The 26,478-nt window shown below is 33.3% G+C and overlaps 1 protein-coding gene across 1 annotated transcript; it reads left to right on the top strand.

The window, feature by feature from the left end:
* Positions 1-7,309: 7,309 nt before the first annotated feature.
* On the top strand, positions 7,310-25,167 carry LOC123523637 (ctenidin-3-like). Its single transcript, XM_053537943.1, has 5 exons — positions 7,310-7,328; positions 21,710-21,821; positions 23,670-23,783; positions 24,001-24,122; positions 25,027-25,167. The coding sequence occupies exons 2-4, from the start codon at positions 21,725-21,727 to the stop codon at positions 24,105-24,107; spliced, it is 318 nt and encodes a 105-aa protein (XP_053393918.1). The 5' UTR covers positions 7,310-7,328; positions 21,710-21,724; the 3' UTR covers positions 24,108-24,122; positions 25,027-25,167.
* Positions 25,168-26,478: the final 1,311 nt, after the last annotated feature.

Below are 26,478 nucleotides of genomic sequence, written 5' to 3'. Positions count from 1 at the left end.
TGCATCAGAAACTGTATGGAGGCATTGAGGATCTGCGGCAAACCACAAGTTTCATCATGGCCACTGGTCTGACAATGTAGTAGCGAACGAGAAGAAGATAAAAACAAATTCTTTTTATCAAATGAAAAATGGTAATTCTCAAATTATCAATCTTTGTGATCTTTATCTCTACAACTAATGAACGTAACTTTTACTCATTTGGAAAAAAATAAAAATAAATGTGCTGCCTGTCTAATTTAAAGCATTAACGTTAACGTTGCAGATGTTACAGGGACATGGAACCGAAACATTTTGCTGTAAAATGTTTATTATATAATAGACTAAGATATGTAACAGGGAAAAGTTATGTAACGACCTTCAATACATATCAAATGCCATATGCCATATCCTTTGTGCTAAATGCCTATAATTATTGCCAAATGACAAATGCTATTCGTCAAATGCTTTAACTTTGTGAGTTAATAATCTGTATCCCTTACACTTATGACCATTACTTTTAATCACGTGAAAACATATGAAGTTCTGTCTGCCTGATTTGAAGCAATAGCATGTTCTGAGGGTTATGAGATGACATGATCGAAACTTTTCACTCTAAAATGTTAAGAAATATTTTTAATAGGGACAAAGCTATGTTACAAAGGCCAATGACTATTTACAGGATGCATTTATATACTGATATTTTCAGCTCTTTATCTGAATAAGTACTTAGCAATACGCGTTTGGCATTTATTGTATTTGCAATTAACAATTATCATTTATTGTTTGACAGTTATAAATGTACCATTTCACAGGCAATATTTGACATTAAGCATATAGCAAATAGCATTTTGCAATAACTGTTTTTCATTTAGCATTTGGCAATTAGCATGGCACACCGGCTTTCCATAGCCTTCCATAGTACTTATTAAATGTCATTTCGTTTTCAAAACATTTTGCATAAGGTATTTGGCATTTAGCATTGTTATCTGATATTTAGCAATTGACAAATAACATGACGCGCCAGGTTTCCATATAAACATGTACATCAGCATCACTTTGTGATAGAAGTATGAAATCTAAAATACTTGAATTCGTAACGGTAATAGTAAAAATATCAACGTAAATGAGAACAATTTTATGCATGCATTATATGTTAAGCGTATCTATACAATACTGACAGGTAAAAAAAACAAAAAAACATAATTTATTCACATGTTTTCCAACAAATAATTTGATAAACATTTTCTTTTCATATTATATGTGTTAAATATTCCAAGTCGAGATTCAACGAGTTATTCCCTATTTTCATTGTCCATGTGTATTGAAAAAGGAAGCGAATGAATAACGTATATGGCATGCAATCCGCTGCATTAATATATGAAATGGTGTAAAACGGACGTATCAAAATTTTTAGAATTTTTATTTCATGCGTATTATATAAAAATTTCAAGCCAAAAATCAGCCATAGTTGTAACTAAGTCCAGAAAACATTTTCTGATTAAAAGAGGCACCTTATTGATTCACAACTGAATGCACGTGCTAATAACTAAAATTGCACGTGCTGACGACAATTAAGAAATTTAAATAGATATTTAAAATATAATCACTGTAAACAATAGGCATTTATAACTTAATTAAAATATGAAAAAAATCAAGTTTCTAATACCATTACTTTTTGAAATATGACAAAAGAAAGATTTTTAGTTTCCGAGATTACCAGCTTCAGTAGTAGTTTCCATGGTTACGGCACACTGCTAAATTTCTACGACCTCATTTAAAACCTCCATTTGTTGCCGAACTGTATTCTTATATAGGTGAAAAAGTTTTGTATGTTGGATAAATTAAAATCCTTACGGAGGGCCCGTACACACAAAAGCTTCTTCAGATAGTAAGCATTAAAGCAGAACCATAATACTTCAGTCACACATCTAAATTAATATCCGCCCAGAAATCTCTCACTCATCCACTCACTCCTACAACAACTAGTCATTCACACGCGTTACTCGCTTACTCCTACATTTACACCTGTACACAAAAACCCGAATACATTTCCAACAATTCTTATGGTCTTAAAATTTGTTTTTAAGATTTTTAACCAAATTTCTTAACCAGATGTTGTATTTATATCTATGATAAATCTATGATATTTATGTATAGTCTGTTATAACTCATTAATAAGGGGCATCTGTGTCAATGTTATGTACTGTGTGTGTATGCATGCATGTGTGTTTTTGTTATGTGTAATGATGTACATGATGATTAGACTGAAATAAAATAAATTATCTTGTTATCTATTATTATTATGATGAAAATGCTACTTTATGTCAAGCATAGATCTGTTATATGATTTCAGCAAATCAATTGCAACGAAATTTAAGTAAGGAAGAAATACAACGAAGAGCGAAACACTATGAACTATTTGAATCCGCAGTTGTGCGACTGGATTTCCCAATATAATGTCTATATTCATGTAAAAAGTAGACTCTGTGCATACACGAATAGATACAGATACAGCTGAAAATAACCTAAATCAGAAAATCAAGGATGCTGTAAAAACTACAATTAATAACAACAACCATTTAAAAAAGAAATAACAAAATTAAGACAATATCCGGTATTTTGGGGTTTCTGTAATAACGAGAAATAAAAACATTGTTTAAAAACCTTGAATAATTGCTTTTGGTGTGACGGAAAATGTCATGCAATGGATACTTCGGTGATAATTTTTTCTGGGCGATTAATAGGTATACAAAGATTACTTTTAGCTGTTAAACTAAATTTCCAATGTGCTCTCTTTGAAACTATTTTAGCAGTCTTTTTATCTGATAATTTGCGGCCGCTTTGGGAAGAAACCATGGATGTCCCTTTGGACAGTTTTTCCAAATTGTTCATGGTCGAAAATGCATTTTCACTATATATAAAGGTTGAAAAAAAATAACGCTGTCTTATAGTTCATAAGTTCCTTCCATAACTATTGAAGATATTTACTATGATTTATAACATACATCTTGACTATGCAAAATAAAGCAGAAATTCAGGTGTAGACATGTTTGATAAATTTCAGAATAATACGCCTGTTGTTCTTGTGCACAAATAGAGAATGAAGTAATTACACATAACAAAAACACACATGCATGCACACACACACACACAGTACATAACATTGTACACAGATGCCCCTTATTAATGAGTTATAACTGTGCACAAATAGAGAATGAAGAATAATTAGTTTTATGGGCGTGAAAGAAATGCATTCTTTTCACCAGTCTTCGGTGAATCATAAAGACTCTTAAGCAATACGAAATTTACCACACAGTGACAAATAGGGTTAGGGTTAGTATTATATTTTCAGATTTTATGTTATACAAAGACAGGAAGTAAGTGGTAATTTTTTTTTATTGCAATATCAATTAAAACTCGAAACTTTGGCAAATGGAAAGCTAATCGTAAAGATAGATATATTTCTAAATTTAAGACTGTATGCTTATTTTTGTCGGTTTTGAATGGTAGAAAAATAACACAGGCCTTTCATATATCTATTTCTATATATGACGCGAATTCTCCACGTATTTCAAGGAAATGTAAATTAAATATCCTGTACAAAATATATATAGATAATCTCCGGAGCATTTTTATGTAACCACAAATCATAGGATCGGAAATAATGTTCATTATCAATTAAAACTTTATAGAGAAAAATTATCTGCCAGAAAACTGTAAAATCCCTAATGGTATACCTTTCAAAATCAGAAATATTATTTTGGACACTTTAAATAGTTCAGATAAAACTGAAAAATTTATTCATTTGAATAATGTTTGTATGTAAATAAAAATTTTGTCTATAAGAAAATGTATTATAATTGCACTAATTGGAAGGTAAACGTATTTATTTTTATCTCGCAGTCATAAACCCACATTTACATGGAAAGTGTACACGTAATTCTATTTTTATTCATTAAATTAGTTATATGCTATATTATAATTCACACGGTTTGTATTTGGCATTGACAAATATACATGAAACATTTTGATTTCAAATGAAGTGTTTACTTAAATCTATAATTGTTTCTCTTTATGTGAGCAGTTTTGCTCCTAGTTATCTCAAAACTTGTACGTCCGTGAAATATGTAGACAACATCGTATATTACACAACACTATACACTAGCCATGTAGGCAACAAACAACCGACACTGTCATTCACTGTTCCATACCTGGTATAAATGATTAAAAGAAACTACACAATAGTTTTGAACCATGGGAAATTGATGCAACGCACTCGCTGGACATATATTTTAAAAGGAAAATACCTTTAACCTTAAACAGATATAAAAATTTCACCTACATTAGTATGGTACTGGCCTACAGCATAACACTTTTAAACAATTTTACTTCCAGCTGTAGGCATGATTGTTAAATGTGGCCGAGATGCACCACGAAAATCACATACCTTCTCATGTTATTTTAAATCTTGAGGTCTCGTGGTTAACATGACCAGCCGCACAAACACCTGGTTTGCTAACAAACCTTGGAACAGAAGTATATTTTACTTTGTATCTATTCATCTATTGTTTCCACATACAGCTCTGAGTACATAGTAATCATTACTGTTATCACTTATTAGTGATAATATCATCTTACTGTCATCTAAATAAGAGTCTTCATAGTATGAATTACAGTAAAACATCGATCACTCGGAGTTGCAAGGGGACGAGCAAAATATGTTTGAGATATCCAGGGTTTCGAGTTTTCCAAACAAAAGGAATTTAGGTAGGGACTACCTGAATGGCACCAGTCAGTCTTTGAATTCGAGCCGCCGATGCTTGAACGAATGCTGATTCATTGTACTAATTTATCAAGATAATGTAAGATAGAAAAACATGATCCGTCCGTGCGTTTGATATATCTACGTTCGGCGTTCACGTCTTGATATGCGGTTTTAATGGGCTTTCACGTCTTCTCCTATTGCTGTTGTCACAATTTTACAGTCTTCTATGCATTGTTCCGTTTGTTATACTGCTCGACTTACTGATTACTGATTCTATTCTTGTAGAATCTTTAGGCGAATGCATACAAAAGCTATAGTCCCATCAGCCTGTGCTTTGACATCATTTTAAGTTATGTAATCACTTACCTGTAATACTCTATATTTCCAGATCACAGTAAATCCGATTTTTTCTGCAATATGACCCACTTTTCTCAGGGACTTGAACCATGTTGAGATCGATTTGCATTATAAACTGGAAATAAAATATTAGAATAGTGGTAACGTGTTAAAATCATGCTAGTTGTTTGTGTTAATATTTTTCCATTTTGAAAAATTGCTTCTATTTTTCTGAATAAGACTTGGAATCGTTATTGTAAAATAGTTTTATATTTTGTCTAAATAGTGTTTATCAATCTTTTGATATAATGGAATGTTTATTTTCTCATCGAAGAGAGAGAGAGAGAGAGAGAGAGAGAGAGAGAGGGGGGGAACCATGTAACAGTGTGGTTTAATTAACTCTTTAATTAAGTCGACACTGGCTGTTCCAAGGCGGTACCCTAGTGAGTCTCTTTATTTGCTTGTTTTGTTTTCATGTATATATTGACTTTGTGTACAGTGTCATGATAAACTAATCCATTCATATGTAGACATTATGTTTGAAGGGTTTGGTTTCTTTGAATATGCCTGGTTATTAGCCCTTGATTTATAAGCATAATTAGTTTCCTTTATTTGGAATATTATGATTTCTGCTGGTGACTGTGAAATGAAGACAGGTTTCCATCAGAAATAAATTGTTTGCTGTTAATTAACTGTTCTGGGGTCAACAGTTTCATTTCAATTAAATCATGATATACCTCTAGGGAGCCATTTAGATTTCTGATACTGTTCAGAATTTAAGGTACAACTTTTGAACTTTGCATGCTTTTCCACTGACAAAACTGTTAAAGAAAAGTTGATTTTGAAATTGCAACGTGATGGTATCATCTTCTTACGCTGTTTAAGGCGTGGTATCGATAACAATCTACATATTTGTTCTCCTGAAAGCTACAACGTAAGGTTTACATAAAACATTAAATGCTCATGAAATTACTATCACAGTTTTAAAATACAAATTTACAGTTTAACAAAACTGTATTTATAACCGCGGCCTATACGTCAAAAAAGTGAAATTTTCAGGGGTGCGGCCTATGCGTCGAAGCGGCCTATACGTCATTTTTTTTTAAATGGGTCTTTCATGCGGCCTATACAACAGTTTTAATTTTTCACTTGCATTTTGAAAGTTGTTGAAATTCAACTGGATATTCCAGTGTCGGTATCAGATAATTTTCTCTTTCTAGTCGGTGTAGCCATGTTTTGCTTAATATCCGATCGAATCAAGTAAAATGTAGAGTACAGAATGGACAATTTTGCCGAAAGGGCCTTTGAAAATAGCTCACGAAAACTTACATTCGGACTCAACAGTTCACTGCATTCGACGAATTAACAAGTGTGATTACCTGTAAATACAATCCATTTCAATGACTATTTATCAAGAATATTCTTTATACGACATGGTAATGTTCGCCTCATTGTGGTGTATATAAACCGCGGCCAATATGCCGGAGCGGCCTATACGATAATTTTTTTTTTCTGAAATAGTTAAAATATACGGCTGCAGCCAGTACGGTACAGCGGCCTATTGTCCCGAAAATACGGTAGGTTTAGCACGATAGTTATGTTGTGTTAGTGTCCTGTTTAAGTTTTCAGCTTGACCATTTCGGCTTGGCTGGTTCCAATACTCCAGCTTTAGAAACTTTGCGTATTGTTTAATCACCCCTTGGATATGGTGCCTGCTTTTTAATTTTGTCTTTTGACAGTTTCTGTCATATGCAGGCTCCATAACCACAGATCCCAGTTTGTTTAATTCTGCCCATTTTTTTCTCGTTTAGGGCAAAACCATTGTGTTTCTCTGGGGACCATACGCCGCTTTTCATGGAATTGCACTCTGTGCATCATTGAAGGTTCTAAGTGCACCGCCGTATGAATACATCTGCAATACTCTGGTACTTATAACATATGTAAATGTTGAGTTCTGCTAAACCCGGGGCTAGAGGGCGTGGACGGTAGCTTGCATTTCCACTACTGTTCATGAACAGGCTCAGCCAAACTGAGCCTGCAACATGTTCGTTTATGTCGTGTTTGGCGACCTGTGGTTTTCCACTTTTTCAATTTAGACACATAATTATCTCAGATAGCCATGTATATAGTTTGGCCTTTTATCTATGTCAGATAAATTGTCAATTTAATTATGTGCAAAGAAAGAAAGTCGTCTTGTACTAGATAACGTGATGGTATAACTGAATTCGTGTGCGGTATTGATAATGAGGTTAGAGCTTTTAAGAAAAGTAATTTGTGGTTATAAATGATACGAACTATTTTACCTAAAGCATACACGCGTTGACTGTGCTCGAGGTAAAATAGTTTGTTTCGAACGAATATCTGGAAGACAGTTTAAGGTAAGTTTCCATTTAATACACGCCACAGTTCAAATAGAAATTTTCCCTTCCTGTGCCAGGGGGCGTCCATGACCGAGTAGTTAAGTCACTGACTTCAGAGCACTTGTCCCTCACCGGTGCGAGTATATACACGTATGTTTAGGAATTTCAATTAAGTATGATTAGTTATCATCTTAAAGTTAATACTGCATCCTCGGTGCATGTCTGCAGCTTCATGTAATTAAAGAGACCAGATACAGTACAGTGATTTACTTATAAATGAAAAATTCCTTGGGTCCTATTGTCAGCATCTTTTCCCTTTATATGTGTATCACTTCCAGTTTACTGTTTTGTGACAACACGTAGTGCTCATCATACTTTTTCTTTTCCATTTACATTGTAGTTGTATAAAAGAATGGTCGTGCATTTTGAATAGGTTATTTTATTTACTAGTATATCATAGTCAGTAGGTCAAATGTCAAGGTCTTTCTTTTTTTTCTTTTTGGAATCGTCTTACATCTGTAGAACGACCCGTTTATTTTTTCAAATTAACATATACAATATAAAAAGCAGTATAAAAGAAAATATAAATGTATAGAATGTGTGACAAAGTATTATTCAACATTTGTTACATTACATGTATTTCAAAAAGGTTTTCAAAATAGGTAGTCTTGTATTTCTTTTTTCCAAATAGTCTATTAGAACAATAATAACATTGTACAGGACATTACTAATATTTAAATATTTAGTTCGTCTATCGCTAATAAAATAGGTTTTATATATGCAATACGAAATGGTATTTGATAATAAATTTACGCCTTGATACTCTTTAAGTTCAATTTTATAACCAATGACGATACTTTCTAAGTTTTTAAACGATCTCGAAAAACCACATTTTTTGAAGACGTTAGAAATGATTGTCCAGAAATTTATCAGATATCTGCAGTCTAGGAAAAACTGCGAATAATCCTCAATACAGTTACAGTGTTTACAAAACGGATTATCAAATATATTCCAAGTAAATAAATTCAGATTTGTAGCAACAATATGATGGATAAGTTTGTACTTAAACTGTTTTACTTTGTTGTCTGAAGTGACTTTATTTAAAACATAATAGAAGGAACTCCACATAATGTGTTTACCAAACTGCTGTTCCCAGTATTTATGGATATATGGGCGTTCAAATTTTCTTTTTAGAAGTATATCATATATGATTTTATTTGTCATATCTTTTAAAGGTTTATTAGGTTCAATAAATAAAGCTAATTCTGTCTTTACCCTTGTTGAGTACGAATCTTTTGCTTTTAGTTTCGTTTTCCATGAATTTGGTAGTGCCCTTTTAATGATTTGAGTTTCAGCTATCCAGTTATGCTTAGATTTGAGAAAAGTTAATATTTTATTAACATCAATTTCTCCAGTATTTGAGATTATATCATTAACGAAAATGATCTTGGAGTCTATCCATGACTTAAATATAAGACATTTGCCGCTATATTTTATGAAACGATTGCCCCAGAGTATTTGTTTACGTATTTCTTGAAAAGATTCTAATTTAGTTGTATCGATTTTGCTATTATTGAATTCAATCCATACATCTATAAGTGTTTTATAAAAATTAGGAATAGTGTATTTAGTACGTGGTAGTGACTTATAGGAATCTAAGTTCATAAAAATATCAGAAGATTCTCTCCATATTGATTTAAGAAAAACTGTGGTATAACTTTCTAATTCGCGTTTTCATGTGATAAAAGATTGTGTATCCATTTTATTTTCATTGTTTTTGAGAGTATATTTATATCTATCATGTCGAGTCCCCCATCACATTTATGTCAAATGTCAAGGTCTTATTGACTCTTAAAAAAGTTTCGTATCACCCCCTTGCGAATATCTTGACATATAATCAGTTAACTTCATTTGATTACTGTTTAGTGCTTAGTAGTTTCAATTTGGAGTCAGTAGTACCATGTCACACTGAGTCATTGCTTAAAAACTGCGTCAGATGTAGGGAAAAGTTGTCTAGAAACGGTGTATACTTGCAAACAAATACGGTGGGTAAGTGGATGGATACTTGGTTTAGCATCAGTAGTCAAAAGTCAATGTACCATTTGAAAATTTAGGCCTACAGACATGATATTTTATAGAATGAGTACCTTAGGTATACAGGTAAACCCGGTTATATAGAAAGAAACTACGTGTTTGAAATTGTGATGTCCTGTAGAAACATTTATACTAGATTTTATATCAAAGAAATCTAAAAAGCACGAATAATAGTTAATAATATTTATTTTCCTTGGAGCGAAATCTCCAAAAAAGACAAAACAGATATACATATATGTATTGTTTTAGGCTGGCTACCATCGACATAATATAATATATATATATTTTTTAAAGATATTCTTTTAGGAATTTCTACTTTTTCACCTTCATGGCCACAAAGAATTCCCACTTACCTCTAATTATTTCAAGTTTTGATAGGACAATGGGCATGATTATACAAATTTGAAGTTACCCCCTATGAACAGAATATACGATCTGAATACAGACTAATATTGTACCATTTTATATCTTTTTACGATTAATTGGTATATGTTACTTTCTGTTTCATATAACATGTTTCTACAAGGAAATTTATCAATTCAACAGAAAACAAGAAAAACATTTTAAAGCATTCCAAGATATTTTTCTACACCTTAGAATGTTTCCATCATAGCCATTTTATTTGAATCTGCCCATACTAACACAGACTAGTTCCTCTTCCGTCAAACAAATATCGTTGATCTTTTCCCACGGATGCGATAAAAGCGTTGTCACCGTTCACTCAAGTCAATTATGAGTATGGTTTCATCGAAAAAGTTGCATTTTTCCAAATATTAAATGTCAGCCAAGCGTGGGTTGCTGCTCACCGAGTTCTGGTGACTCTGTCGCATTGCTATTGCCGCGGGAGGGTTGTATGGCGACATCGTTGACCACAACCCTGAATCGCCGGCGGGCTACTAGCATGGATTATTAGATTCAGCGAATCCGGTTGGCAAGGTCGTGTAGACAATTATTAACATCTTGACATTCCCCTTCTTTGACCACGGACTGTCCCAGTAATTTGATAGCATTAATGAAGTCTACAGATAATGTTGACTGATGAACACCCAAACGTTTGATTTTCTTGCGGTGGGATAGTCCTGTTTGTATCAATCCTAAAAATATTAAAAATTAGATACAACTGTCAGATACTAAATGTTTTGGTTTCATACCTCATTTATATGGCATCAAAATTAGAGAAATGGAATTAAACATTTCATGTCTACTGGCTGGTGTCACCGGGATACAGCAAAGACACTGTTAGTAGCCACATTCGATCATACATAAGACTTTTCATACAAACTGGCCCAGAACCACATCAAATACCGCAGTAAAATTCAGTTACTGTACTGCAGATACAGCTTTCTGTAGCATGTCTTCACTATTTCTCAAACACATTGTATTGAGCCCGTAGATCATTCCGATACTTGAATATTTATCAACTCTGGCTAACGACTTCCTACGTCCCAAGTATCGGGACTTTGTTCCTGTGTATATTAGATGACAAACCACGCAAAATGGCTTGAATGAATGTATTTATTTTCTGGACTGAAAAAAAAAGACCAGTGAAGAAAATAATTCTTACACAATAGCCTTGCTGACAAGTGGAGCTATGGTGCTAGTGGTTGGAATACCGGTAAAAGAATGTATATGTATTCAAAAACATGTCTTTCAAATTAAAAATTCAGCCTAAGTTCTGTTGTGCAAAGGTGTTTTGTATATTTAAAACGACATATTTATTTTGTAAAATGTTTTAAAATTCCTGTAATGCTAGTCGCATTCGCGAAAGGCAGGCTTAAAGAGATGTCTTTGATTGACGAATATGGGCTGAATCGACCTTAAGGAGGTAGGTTACCTTGATATTTGTATGTTCGCATGCCCAACCGGAAGCTAACGTGACGATTTACGACGACGTTTACGACAAACTAAATGTTTTTATATATCCACTCTTCTGAAAAAAAAATCACGAACCTGTCTTCCATCTGATGCTTCGTGGTTTAATAATGTAGAATGATAATGAATAAATTGCTGCAGAAATGCTTCAAAACATTGTTCCCATCAAATGACGTCACTGACGTCATGACGTTACGTGTCAGTTACCGTGCAAAATTAATAGCTTTTATTTGAAAGTACGTAATTCTGTGAATTTTCATTATTTCAACTATTTTTAAACAGCCATTATTTGCTGAAATATTTTTTATGAGTCTTTCTCTCTGAATAATGATCAGTATTTTGCTTCTTTTATGTAGTTATATTGAAATGGTATGTGGAATGTAAGAAAATAGATGATGGTAACTGATGTTATTGGGAATATAGTTGGATGAAAGGTTACTTATTATGGCCATTTTCAAATAAAAATCGGGCAGTTTGATTTGCAACACAGGTCTATTTTTCAGTTTTCGTTGATAATTTGTTACTTATATACTAAAACTAAGCTCTAAAATTGTTCAAATTTCAGTAGAAAATTGTGGTGTCTTGAATTAAATTGATATTACCATGGAAACGAACCCCGTGACCTATATATCTAAATGTAAAATTCAAAAGCGTTGACACTTGTTTATTTAAGGAACACAGCTTCATTTTTTTATTTGCATTTCAACAATATCCATGAGACTAATAACAGCATGCAGGACGATTTTTCCATAAAAAAATGTCAGACGAGGGGTACTGCTATAAATATTTTAAGCTGTGAAATTCGTTTAAATAAATGCAGATGAAACGAAAATATTACTTACGTTAGAAATAAGATGTTTTAAAGCTACATTAACAAGACAGATATTTTTATTTAATATCTTTTATAAGAAATTACGAAATAAGCATGATATAAACTATTTTAAACATCTCTGTTGCCATGGTTACTTTAAACTTTAAGAAAAATAGAGTAACATGTAAAGTGCTTGGTATTTTGCAAATAATATAACCCAAATATTCCATGTTCGGTATTAACATAATGGCACTAAAGCCGTCGAAAATCCCGCTTTCATACATAGAGAGAAAATGCGTTACCATGGAAACACGAGCCCCGCGACATATACATTTAAAGCATTTGAAAGCTAACGCACATACTAGTAAAATCATGAAACTGAAATACCCCAAAAGTGTTAAATATCCGTATTTTCCTTCTTCTTTCAATATAAAATACATTTGGAGGATCATGCACTTCAAACCTGGATAAAAATTGTACTTGAAGGGACAGGGATAAACGAAATTGAGATTGTAGCAGTTAAAACATTAAATTACACGAAATACAAAAAATTGCTGCGGTTCAACTAATTTGAATATGCAAGAGCAGAGCAAATAGCTTGATTACGAAAACAATGCTAAAAATGATGGCAAAAAGTCAAATGTCAATGCAAGTGATAGAGCCGTAGGAGATATAATGATTGCTCCATAGAATACATTTTAAGGACATCTGTGATTTCCGATAAACGATGATGAAATGAGTCAGTAAAATTTTGAATTCTTCAAGCCAACATTGATAGCTTGACCAGTTTATACAACGTACAGTTGCCATTTATTCAATCCCGTATATCAGAAGTAGGTTTTGAAATGACGTTAGTGAATCAAACGTGCAGCACTTTAACAGATGCAGTATCTGACGATGGTTTGTGTGTATGTACCACCGTCTGACACAGACTTAACTGATAATATGAAAAAGGCAAAGCCTCTGAGTGAGCGTAGCTTAAACGGCAAAGAAACTATTCACTGCTTAAAACAATTCCGAGAACCTATTCACTTGAAAAGAAACAAAAATTTAGTGTCATTATACCTGTAACAGCGAATATCATATGTTGCAAAATTTATGGAAAGCCGGTGTCACGGTGACGTCATTACCTGTTTGTGGCGTTCTTATGGCTTTATGCTTATTTATGATATTTTATCCCATTTTCTGGCCAATGCTTGATCTTTTAAAAGAAAATTATATTTTTTTCTACCAACTGGACATCTTTCTTGCATTATTTTTGAGCGATGGATAATATTCAGCAATCAAATGAAGTTCTGTATTCACTGCCAACAAAGCATTTCCTGTGAGCACCTGTCCTCTAGGGACACGCACTTCGTAAAATAAAAGCAAAATTGAAATTATTTCCATAACATAACTTTTTTAAAAATAAAGACACCTAATGAACATAGAGATTGTAACTCAAATATAAAATTAAAAAAACAACAATAATTTTCCCGACTTTGACGGAAGTAGAACAAAATGGCGGCACCCAAAATGGCGGCGCCCAGACGAGAGGAAAATTTTTCAGCTATATCACTTTGCTCCGTTCGGCACACCTTTGTTATATTCGCCTACACATTGCCGTAAGGCGAGCTACGCGCTCGCAATTGCGCTTCGCGCAATTGCTCGCAAGCTACGCTCGCTATTACATAAAATTTATAAATACAATTACTGCTACAGTGCTTAGCAAAGTTTACTATTTCATTCGTGTATGTTTCTGTTTAAGAATTTAGTTTTAAAAACGTAAACATAAGAAAATAAACAGTTGTAACTGGACAATTGCTGTCGAAATACCTGGGCTTTTCACCTTTAAGGAGGTAGGTTACCTTCATATTTTGTATGTGCGCATGTCCAACCGGAAGCTAACGTGACGATTTACGACGACGTTTACGACAAACTAAATGTCTTTGTATATTCATTCTTCTGAAAACAAATCATGAACCTGTCTTCGATCTGATGCTTTATGGCTTAATAGTGCAGAAATAATGAATAAATTGCCGCAGAAACGCTTCAAAACAATGGTGCTTTAAAATGACGTCATTGACGTTATGACGTAACGTGTCAGTTACCGCGCAAAATTAATAGCTGTTATCTTGAAAGTACGTAATTCTGTGCATTTTCTTTATTTTAACTATTTTCAAATAACCATTAGTTGCTGAAATATTTTTTTATGAATCTGTTGCTCTGAATAATAATCAATATTTTGCTTCTTTTATGTAGTTATATTGAAATGTTATGCGGAATGTAAAGAAATGGACGATGGTAACCAATTTTATTTGGAATACAATTGGGTGAAAGGTTACTTGTTACGGCCATTTTCAAATAAAAAATCTAGCAGTTTGATTTGTAATACCTATTTTTCAGGTTCCGTTGATAATTTGTAACGTATATACTAAAATTAAGACCCAAAGTTGTTCAAATTTCAGTAGAAAATGTGGTTTCTTGAATTAAATTGATGTTACCATGGAAACGAAGCCCGTGACCTATGTATCTAAATGTAAAATTCAAAAGCGTTGACACTGGTCTATTTAAGAAACACAGCTTCAGCTTTTATTTTCATTTTAACAATATCCATCAGAATAATAGCAGCATGCTGAACGATTTTTCCATGAAAAATGCCAGACGAGGTGTACTGCTCTGAGTATTCTTAGCTGTGAAAATTTGTTTGAATAAATGCAAATAACACGAAAATATAACTTACGTAGAAATAATATGTTTTAAAGCTACATTAACTAGAAAGATAATCTTATTCAATATTTTTAATAAGAAATTACGACAAAAAGCAAGATACAGGCTATTTTAAACATTTCTGTTGTCATGGTTACTTTAAACTTTGAGAAAAATAGGGTACCATGTAAAGCGCTTGGTATTTTGCTGATAATATTACCAAAATATTCCATGTTGGTCATTAATGGAATGGCACTAAAGCCGTCGAAAACCCGTATTTTATACATAGTTGTTTAAAAATGAGAGAAAATGCGTTACCATGGAAACACGAGCCCCGCGACATATACATTTTAAGCTTATATTAGAAAGCTAACGTACATACTAGTAAAATTATCAATTATGTAGACTTCTACGGATATCAATGAAACTGAAATACACTGAAAAGTGTTAAATATCCGTATTTTCCTTCTTCTTCCAATATGAAATACCTTTTGAGGGTCATGTTCTTCAAACCTGGATAAAAACTGAACTTGAAGGGACAGAGACAAACGAAATTGAAATTGTACCAGTTAAAACTTCATATTAGACGAAATACAAAAACATGCTGCGGCTCAACTAATTTGAATTTACCCTTGTAACAAGGTAACCTACCTCCTTAATTTGTACTTTTTAAGAAATTAAACTCAATTAAATAGAGGTACATTTTTTATTTGCCGGGATATGTTATTTAGTTGTTTACATTCTGTGTTTGTTTCTAACATTTTTATCAGATTTACTTGCGGTCTAAAATAAAAATCGAAATATGTTAAAATTATCCGAAACCTTTGATAAAGAGACCCTAGAATTTTACCAACCATTTTAATAGGCCTTTGTAAATGCAGCATGATTAATAATTTGTCTTCTTTGCATCATTTTCTTTTTAACGTCACTCCGGCATATATGCTATACGGCGGCTTTCCAGTTTATCATGGTAGAAGAAGGTCCCAGGTACCCTAAAAAGCATTTTTGAGGCACGGCGGGCACCTGGGTAGAATATAAAACCAGCTATATGGCTTTCTCACATGAAATAGTACTACACATCAAACGAGGTTTCGAACCCACAACGGTGAGGAGTAAGTGATTCGAAGTAAACGACATTATCCACTAGGCCACAGAGGTCCCTCTTGCGTTAATAATATTATTTGAAACTCATATCGCTTTATAAACTGAATGTGTACCGCACCCTTATTTTCACTCTGGTTTAAATAGATTTGAATGAATTTCTATTTTAAACTACCACATACAGTTAGTTTATGTCATTTAGTCAGTCATGAAAACTAGAAAAAACGATTGTAATTAATTTCCGATTTTTTAAATCATGTGCATCTTTATAACTGCCACGAATGGAGTTGCTTCCCAGTCGATAAGGTAGCGCAACCAATTTGATCCTTGTCGTCGTTCGTTAAACCTTTTATCTTAAAATAGAAACCCAAAAATTTACAATTTTTTCTTATCATCAAGGCTTAAGCAAAAACTCAATGTTTATAACAGGTGTGCCAGAACAATTTTGTATATATATATTTAAAAAGTCGTTGCCACCATTCAGACCAAGTTTTTCATAGTGTTTCAAGAACAGAAAGACAGAAAATCACAAAACTGGTATGTGATGATGCAGAACATAACATAGAAAAGCCATCGGAAATTTAGATTAATCGAAATTAAGATTGATCTTTTCTAATGTACGAAACAAGAATTGATTAAAACTCTAGAATGTCACAAACTTTGCAACTTCTGTCTTAGAATAACAGAATAATCCTCAGGCTTTTGCAATTACAATACCTCCCGTGAAATATAATCTCAATGCAAATTTAATTTCAATGTAGAAAGACTTGAAACTGTATCATATTTTTATGTTTGAAAACTAGTCACAAAAAATACAAATATCTACACACAAGTGTATGATATGCTAAACCAATTAAATGTTTCATGTTTCGATATTGTATATCGTCTATTTGCCGACGACAGCTCCCTTGCAGTTTCTGCCAACGACATTCCTCTCATGGAAGAAATGTTAAATTCTGACCTCCAATAATTTCTTTCTGGGCAAAGCAATGGCTGATTAAGTTTTACCCAGCTAAAACAGAAGTGATGTTCTTCACGCTATCTGATTCCATGAAACCATTCCTTATTTTTGAAAATACACCGTTTAGTTTTGTCGACCATCATAAACATTTAGGAATTACTTTCAGCCAAGATGGCAAATGGCATGATCATATCAATAATATTTTGACATCAGCATCGAAAGTGCTCGGATCTATGCGTCAATTAAAATACAAGCTGAAACGCGTTACACTTGATCAAATTTATATAGCTTACTTTAGACCTCTTACTGAATATGCATCAGTTGTTTGGGACAGTTGCATGGAATATGAAAAAAACTCGCTGGACAACATCCAATATGAAGCTGCAAGAATAGTGACTGGTCTCACGCGTTCCGTATCAATAGAACGTCTTACACAAAAAATAGGTCGGGTCTCCTTATCAGATCGTAGAAAAATTCAACAACTGAATCCGATTTACAAATATAAGCATGGCCTTTTGCCAGAATACCTGAGGGAATTTTTTCCCAATTCCGTTGAAGATTCGACTCCATATAACTTAGGAAACAATTCTGACTTTGTCACGCTATCAACACATACTGAAATGTACTCTAAACCTATCGTCCCGTCAGCACTGAATCTATGGAATGAACTCGATAATAGTATCCGTGAATCACCGATGATAGCTTCTTTCAAATCCCAGTTTAAAATATGTTAAAACCACCAAATGTACCTAAATACTTTTTATACGGAGAAAGATTACATTCAGTCGATCACGCACGCATGAGAAATAGGTGCAGCAACTTAAATTTTGACCTTTTTACAAACCATCTCAGAGATGATCCTATTTGCACATGTGGAGATGGAATTGAAGATACAGAACATTTCTTTTTCAAATGTACCCGGTTCCGAAATGCAAGACTACAACGTTTTCAAAGTACTCGCTCTTTCCATCCATTAAGCCCACGTACACTTCTTTTTGGTGTGGATAATTTGACTGACTCACAAAATGAAAAGATCTTTAATGACGTACATGTATACATAAAAAATACAGGCCGATTCAATTAACGAGTATAATTATATCGCTTCCTGGTCACAGAATACATGTAGTATCTAGTTCAACAAGGGGTCGGGCATCTTGGGTTGGTGGCGGGTCGGTCGGTGGCATTGTAACAGAAGTACAACCATAGTTTTTGTGTAGTCATAGTTTTTTTTCACTTTTGTTTCCATTTATTTCTTTTCTTTTCGTTTGTGTCATTGAAACATTTTTCTAGGTGTTTTTCTTTGTTTCTTTAAATTATGAAAACCGCCATTTGTTTAATCTACAAATTATTAGACGCAGTGTGAAGGGCTGCTTATAATGTTAGTATAACTTAAAGTCCAGGCCATTTGCTATTTTCATACGTTTATATTAGATATGTGTATATTATGTATGTAATGAAGATATGCAATAAAATATGATTTAACTAAATATTGTATACTATACAAACAACAAAATTCTGGTCTTAATCCTATTAAAGATGCACCAAATGCAAAGTACCACAGTATGTTGCAGACCCATTTCAAATGATATCAAAATGAACTAAACATGGTTGCATGATTTTTTAACTTGTGTAAATCTTATAATAGCATAACTGAGCCGCACCATGAGAGAACCAACATAGTGCATTTGCGACCAGCATGGATCCAGACCAGCCTGCGCATCCGCGCAGTCTTGTCAGGATCCATGCTGTTCGCTAACGGTTTCTCTAATTGCAACAGGCTTTGAAAGCGAACAGCATGGATCCTGACCAGACTGCACGGATGCGCAGACTGGTCTGGATCCATGCTGGTCGCAAATGCACTATGTTGATTTTCTCATGGCGTGGCTAAATTATGTTAAATATTTTAAGAAATGCAAGGTTAATGTTCAATTTGCTCGAAAAGCTGTGAATTAAAATCAAGTCGGGAAATTTTGGTCATCGTCGATTTATGAGTTTAAAGTAGGCTCAAAACTAAGATTCATTTGTATTTTGTGAAAAGTATTGGACTATTTTGCACGTTTAAATCATGCCTTTCTTGCTTAGAGTGTTATTTAAGCTATTTACTACTTTTGCTATATGTAAAGCGCCTTTGAACGTGCTTATCATGAAAAGGGCGCTATATAAATCTGGTATAATAACAATAATAATAATAATAATAATAATAATAATAACAATAATAATGACAATAATAATAATAATAATAATAATACTCCGACCTGGCACACATGGTCATCACCCACAATTCCGTGGCGGATAAAGGTTGTAGTTATTGTTCCATTAGTAACCTAACATTTTATTTATTGTTTAACCGATGTGTTGATATCTACTTTTCTTGAATATTACATTAAAAACCTTGACTTTAATTTGGTACATTTTCATAACATGTATTATTTCACACCTATATATTTTTAACCAATTGGAAGCTTTTCTTTCTGTCACGTGACAATACAATAGAAACCAGTATTGTACTGCGTGTCACATTTTCTTAAGTATATATAGTAAAATCCGAAATCTACAATCAACAAACTCCATATTTTTTCATATTGGACTCCAGTCCCAAAAATCCATATCTTTTTCATGTTGGACGGGACAACTCTTCCGATTCCTTATAAGGAGATTTGGAATTACTTCCCTTGCATATAGCGACAGCAGTATTTAAAAAAAATGCGATAACTTTCTTATTTTTGAATGAAACATATTAGTATAAGCACTCAATTTCTTAGTTAGAACGTTTCCTATCCAGTTATCATGGTTTCGGTTCAAAATTTCACGAAAAGTTGTTTTCGAAATTTTTTGCGCCGAGAGTAGATCTAAATGTACAGAACATATGTGTTATCAGAGAAGAACGTATTTTAAATTAATGTGTGTTGTTGTTTGCGAGTTAAAAATGTATAAAGTAATGTTTTCTACATCTATTTTTATGGTAATTTAACAGTGTTGAGTACAATACTGAATTCGATTGGACTCGTACACAGCAGTAATAACCTATATTTGGACTCGGCCAATAGAATTCAGTATTGTACTCAACACTGTTAAATAACCTCATAATATTGTACATGGAACTACTAAGACAAGAACCATACACCTCCCTAGTACCTTGCTTAATGTTTGACACTTCTGTTGATAGTATAAGTTAAATATGAAACATACAATTACTGTGCTATATTAAAGCCCAGTAGTTACTTCTAGATGATTTTATTAAATTATGACCACGCATTTTGGTTCATACTTAAAAATGGAGGCTATTCTTATCAAAACTGAAACTGAAACTGATTAATTTGATCAAACGCCTATTTCTATACAAAAACATATTCAATGGCGTTGTAAATAATAATAATAATAATAATGATAACCTTTATTTAAACAAACAGTCATGACCGCACCCTTCCCCCTTAGGCTATTTTACTCCTATTGCCGATTACCAGTGCAAAAAGCCTTACATTGTACGCCTAGACGGGCTGCATATAGAGGTTCCATCATTTATGGTGCCATCATTTTTTATTTAAAAAAACAACAACAACAACGAAATACTACACACTACCCTAACCATAGAGACTGTACCAACAAGTATATTTAATGTAAGAAACATTGAAAATATAAATGCTGAAATATAAAATCTTTTACAAAAATTAAAATCTATCACCTGCTGTTAACGCATATAAAACAATTATTACAGCTTTGGACAAATAATACAGTAACTTCTATCATTAAATATTTTGCACTTGTATGGAACAACACAACGACATTAAGAATTTTCTGACGATCTTAAACTTTGTCTACTAGGAATATACTATGTAAGCAATTCTGTTAAATACACAGGTGCTCTGCCAATCTGACAGCTATACATAAAAGTATCTTAAACTCAATCATTGCTGTCACCGGCAACCAATGTAAATCATACTATGTTTGTTTGGAACTGTCAAATTTCCTCCTGTTAAGGACAAGTTTTGCACATATGTTTTGAATACGTTACATTTTATGCACCCCACAATTTGCTAAACCATACAGTATGACATTGCAGTAATCCAGACTGGAAATAACTAGAGACAAAATTAAAATTTCAGTAGCTGATTTTGTTAAATATTTTAGGATGTTCTTAATTCGTAGGTAATTTTTACGACATTTGCGATTGACATGATCTTCAATGTTAAAGGTTTCGCAACAAAATGCTACAAAACCACTATTAGCTATATATAGATAGCTATAAATTTAAAAGTTCAACCTGTGGTTTTACTGAGCCGCAAAAAGTATTTCCTCTACTAAGGAAATGGGAAAGTTATTTTTTGTGGCAAGGATGCAAAACCAATATTAGCTGTTTTTAAATTACTTTTTCCTCTAATTGCGCTATAAATACTCAGCATCTGAAAAATGTATTCAGTGGAGTTACTATTGTGAGTTTTTAAAACTTTTGCATATTCTTCTGACTAAAATTATATTTAAACTACACTATAAATATGCATGTAAAAGAGATATATTTAACTGAATTTAAACAAATAGTAACATGTACCAGGAACGTACTACTTAAAAAGATACTTTGTCAAAATAAATCACAATCAGATCATTAAATTACAACATGTTTATAACTACCATAAAAAGCAACATAAGTGCAAATTGTGTCATCAGCGTGAAACTGTTGTATATTGTTCTTTATTTATATACAGTTATAATAGTTTTGCATTGAAACGAACGCTTGCTTGTTTCAGAAGTCGCCATCAAGAATGAAGTTACTGCTTGTAGGAGCGATTGCCGTGCTGAGCGTAGCCTCATTGGTCTCAGCGAACTATATGATGCCGATGTATTATGGTAAACAATACGGTCAGTTGTATTTGTTATAACTTGTAACTAAAGGTTCTTAATTGGTTTTAATAATGTTGCAAAGTACTGATACGTGAGTGCTCATTTTGCTTCCTTCGAGGTTAGCAACTAATTACTATAGTTCAATATAGCTTTAAATGCAGAAAGAATGTCATGCACTTACCATACGGATGTAAGCGGTTTTTTTTCTGGAAAAGTTTACCTATCTGGAAATTATTTTCGAACTTAAGATATATTACATTTAGACGAAAGAAAAAGGAAACACGGCTTTTGGTATGCATATGACATCGCATCTGTATTATTTTTTTTCAAATTGTTTGTTTTCCACCAAGTTTGACATAGAATGTACATTTGGCATTGAAAGATGATGAAGTGAAAGAAAATAAGTGGTTCAATATTGGTAAAAGATTGAACAACGTTGATTTTCTCCGTTATTTGAAAATCGTTACAACGGTTCACCATAGTTTTGGTAGTTTATTATAATATCTTGCAAAATTCTGATATGTCAATAAGTTTGTCCCTTGACATTTTATCGGTTCTTGAGAGAGAAATAAAATCGCTTAAAAGGTGCGAACGAGACGCTGAATTGAAAAAAGACGTCGACACTATTTGACAATACCTTAGCACCTGACTCATAAGACAAAACCCTAATTTTGAATTTCTATCAAATAATTAATTGGCTTTGTGATTTATTATATTATTAAACATCATTTGATTTAACAATGCTTAACTTGTGTAAACAAAACATTCCTGACATGAAAGGGGATCACAGACATAAGTCACATTCTAAGTTACAAATGGTACTAGCACTCCGCGATTTCAGTTAGCAATGCATCTGAATCGTCCTGAACTTTGTGCAGTGCATTGCATATCGATCAAGAATGAATAATAGTCGGATGAAACATCTACTATCATACATAGATAGGATGTAAATCTAGGTAGTACTTTTACTGCAATTTACCATTTTCGTGTAACATTAAAGAGAACGCACAGCATTTGTTATTTTTTTTTTTTTTACATTTATCTGAGAAATTAAGCGGAAACAAGCTGCGACAGTTATAAGTTTAATGGAATATGTTTTGACTGGTCAATCATTTCCGTCATCGTCTCTGACTCGGACGAGACGGCCTTTGACAATTTGACGGCAGAACAATTTCGATTGTTTATTCGAACGGCCAAACACTTATATGTAGGAGCACATACGCCAATCAGCTGCTTTCCACACGTCAGACACGGACGTGTGGTAACACGTTGTAGGTCAAAGATCCGCCGACTTCAACAGAAGAAGATACAATGTACTGTAAATCTCGAATCCGTCAGCCCGTTTATATACATTATGTGCGTGAGAACTCCAGGAAAAACCGCTCAAATAAGAATGCCGCTAAAAACTCGTAATCTGCTTAAAACTGACATAACGCAAATCCATATATTAGACAGAGTATTATTCTGGAATTTTATGGAAGCTCATACCAATTGGACATTATAAGTTTTCATTGAATTAAACAATTGTTGAAATATATCCAGTTATTAGTATTAGTATAGAATTATGCACCGGTCTTAATGTGAATTTTGGTAGTTCCGTTGCAAAGTTTTACTGATAAAAACACTGTTGTGCTCTTAATGTGAATTTTGGTAGTTCCGTAGCAAGGTTTTAAAACACCGTTTTACAGACAAAAAGCACTACTATACCATTTCTATGCTAAATAGCCCTACCATCCTACAACTTAAACATTTAATAATCGTTCTGAAATTGACATGACGACGATTATGATACAGTCATACAAATGAAGATGTACATGAGAAATGTGTTGAAATATATATTATCAACTAATAAATTTCTCCTTTCAGGCGTCGGCGGTTACGGCGGTGGTTTCGGCGGTGGTTTCGGCGGCGGTGGGAGTAGTTTTGGTTTCGGAGGCTCGGGTGGTGGATTTGGCGGTCTTTTTGAAATGATCATCTTCTGTGAGTATATGTTATTCTTATATAGTCTGCATTTTATGAAAAACATGATCACAATCGCTGCGAAACAGTATAATATATATTTAACCTATTTACTTGAAGTTCTTGTTAAATTACTTTCAGTCTTTCAAATTTTCTTTCTGTGATGAATGCAGTTGGAGTACAGATGAAATTGAATGCAAAATGTTTGTTATCATATCATTAATTGATTTGATTTCAGTATTTGTATTCATCCTGCTTATCCAAGTCTTGTTTAGCGGTGGAGGACTCGGTGGAGGACTTGGCGGTGGAGGAATTAGTGGTGGAGGCGGTGGGGCCGCCTATTAAATTCTCAAACGCTTGGTAATGTCTATTCACTGTTTTTGCTTAACGCAATTCAAAGTTGGTGTAACATATTTTTTTCTTCCTAAACGTTAAAGACATTTCGAGAAATACTTAAAGTAACTTTCACCTTTGTAAATTTCTGATCAAATGCTATAGAAGGTTTTAAACAGCAAATTCTAAATGAGTAAGTCTGGAACAGTTCCAAAGTTTGTTCAATGCGCCATTTCCATATCTTTGATACATCAAGATATACTATTTTTGTACATACGTTTACGAAATTATCTGATTTCTTTCACATTGTAAATAAGTAAATAATCTATTGTACATAATTACTAAAATACAGTCTATCATGTGTGTGTATTGTAGCTGCATAGCGCATACACATAATCATTATTGTTGCTGTTCCGCGAACAAGCTTTACTTTATATACAGTGTAGAATTTGGAATCTTAAATTTCTGCAAAGTACCCGTATCAAATATTATTTTACAAACATGCAGAATATTTCAAAATGGATCAGATTAATAAATGTAATTTTCAGATCATTGTTATACCTGCGTCTGTATGCAAATACAACCACTGGCATAAGTAAATATCTTTCGTGTACTTCCAACGTATTTATTTGTTTGCAGTCAAAGATAGACCTTTACTGGAAAAGTAAATATAAACTGCGATCACAAGCAGGGTATACTTCTGCCTCTTGATTTGCATAATTGAAAAAGGTGTTAACATTATTGACAAAAATGTTTACCGAAAAAAAAAATTTTGCAAACTCGATAACAGTAACATATCCCTCAGCATTTTGCAATGTAGGTAGGACATTATTGCTTCAAACAAAATGTCAAATTGACAAGCAGGTGTTACTGTTTGCATAAGTAAATACGTAACTATTTTTATATCTACAATACATGCCGTATATTGCAGCAGAAGCCAGATTAGATAACTACAAACGAATACCGACTACCGAGATTGCTGGACAACGTGAATACTGACAGTAGTTTTAACGTCTGTTTTTACTTACTGTTGCCATTTTCATTTAATAAATATCAACCGTAGCAACTACAACCGAGTTTTTTATACATATACTCTATCACTGTGGTTGAACAGACTCAACAAGTAAAATTTTGATGCAGAGCATCATGTCGCCGGAGAGCTGTCGGCTAATATTTAAGATTGTATTGGAAAAAAGGCTAATAAAGCTATAACTGCTATTGCGGTGCATTGCATGCCGTTTATAAGCTGAAACACGTCGCGTCCTTGATGAAAGTTACCCCCAAACCGTTACCGTCTTACCATCTTAATCTTAATGAAACCCAGGCGCCAGCATCCTCACGAATACGAACGGAATTCTACAACGCCAAATATTTTTTTACATTTTCAAACAATGAATGCGAAAGATTCCTTGTAACCGAAACATTTCAACAAATTATATTATATATCTTCTAATGAAAGGCCCATAGTTAAATAATAAAGTAAAAAAGAATCACGAAATTTAATGACTGTTCTTACAGGTTGAAGGTTAGTAATTTGTCTCATATAAAAAACGACAACCTCAGGTCGTCTTTACGTATCTTTATAGAACATCACATTTTCCTACACCTTTTTTCATGAAAGTTCTATCATAAATGAACGACAAAAATGAAAAGAAAATAGGGGGTTGAATAGTTCCTAGTGAAATGCCAGCCAGTTTTGGTCTGCTACTCTAAAAATGGCGCATATTTGCTCTTGTCCGTTTAATAAATCCCCACTTTCGGTTTCGAGCTGCAAAACTTGCCACGTGGGGTGTATAAACATGAAAACCGTCTCATTTCATGCAGAATGTATTCTAGCAGTGCAAAAGTGTAATTAAAGCACTCGTTCTACACGAATTTGCGCTAGAATTGGGAAAAGTACGATATATTTACTATGGACTTCTTTCGACTACACCACGGAAGCACATTTTCGACCGAATTACTGACCTTATTCCTACAGACAAGAGACAGTCACAAATTATGCCCTTTACACTGTGTTACTTCCCTTGTCTTACATGCGCTTATGTAGATGCAGTAGTATATTCTAAATATACGCAGCGTGACGTAGACACAGATAAAGACTCAGCCAATCATTGCTCGCTGGAAATCTCTAGCAGTCGTTAATTTATTTATAGGGATAAGTTCTTTATACATTATTCCTATTTTCCTAAAAGTGCTATCTTTTGAAATAATAAAAATCTTATGCAGTTTTCAGCTCCTAATTCCTTTATGTAAGCATTTCAATAACTGCCTTATATTTGTTTTATTTACAAAATCATTTTTTTCATTGTAACATCATAGTTTAATAACTTCTCTATACCAGTGGCAAAATCCTAAAGGCTGAACACCACTAAATCCAGCTGTT

Source organism: Mercenaria mercenaria, chromosome 3 (assembly GCF_021730395.1).
Source record: "Mercenaria mercenaria strain notata chromosome 3, MADL_Memer_1, whole genome shotgun sequence".
Lineage (NCBI taxonomy): Eukaryota > Metazoa > Mollusca > Bivalvia > Venerida > Veneridae > Mercenaria > Mercenaria mercenaria.
Note: the sequence above shows the minus strand (reverse complement) of the source record. Positions and strands in the feature narration are given on the sequence as shown.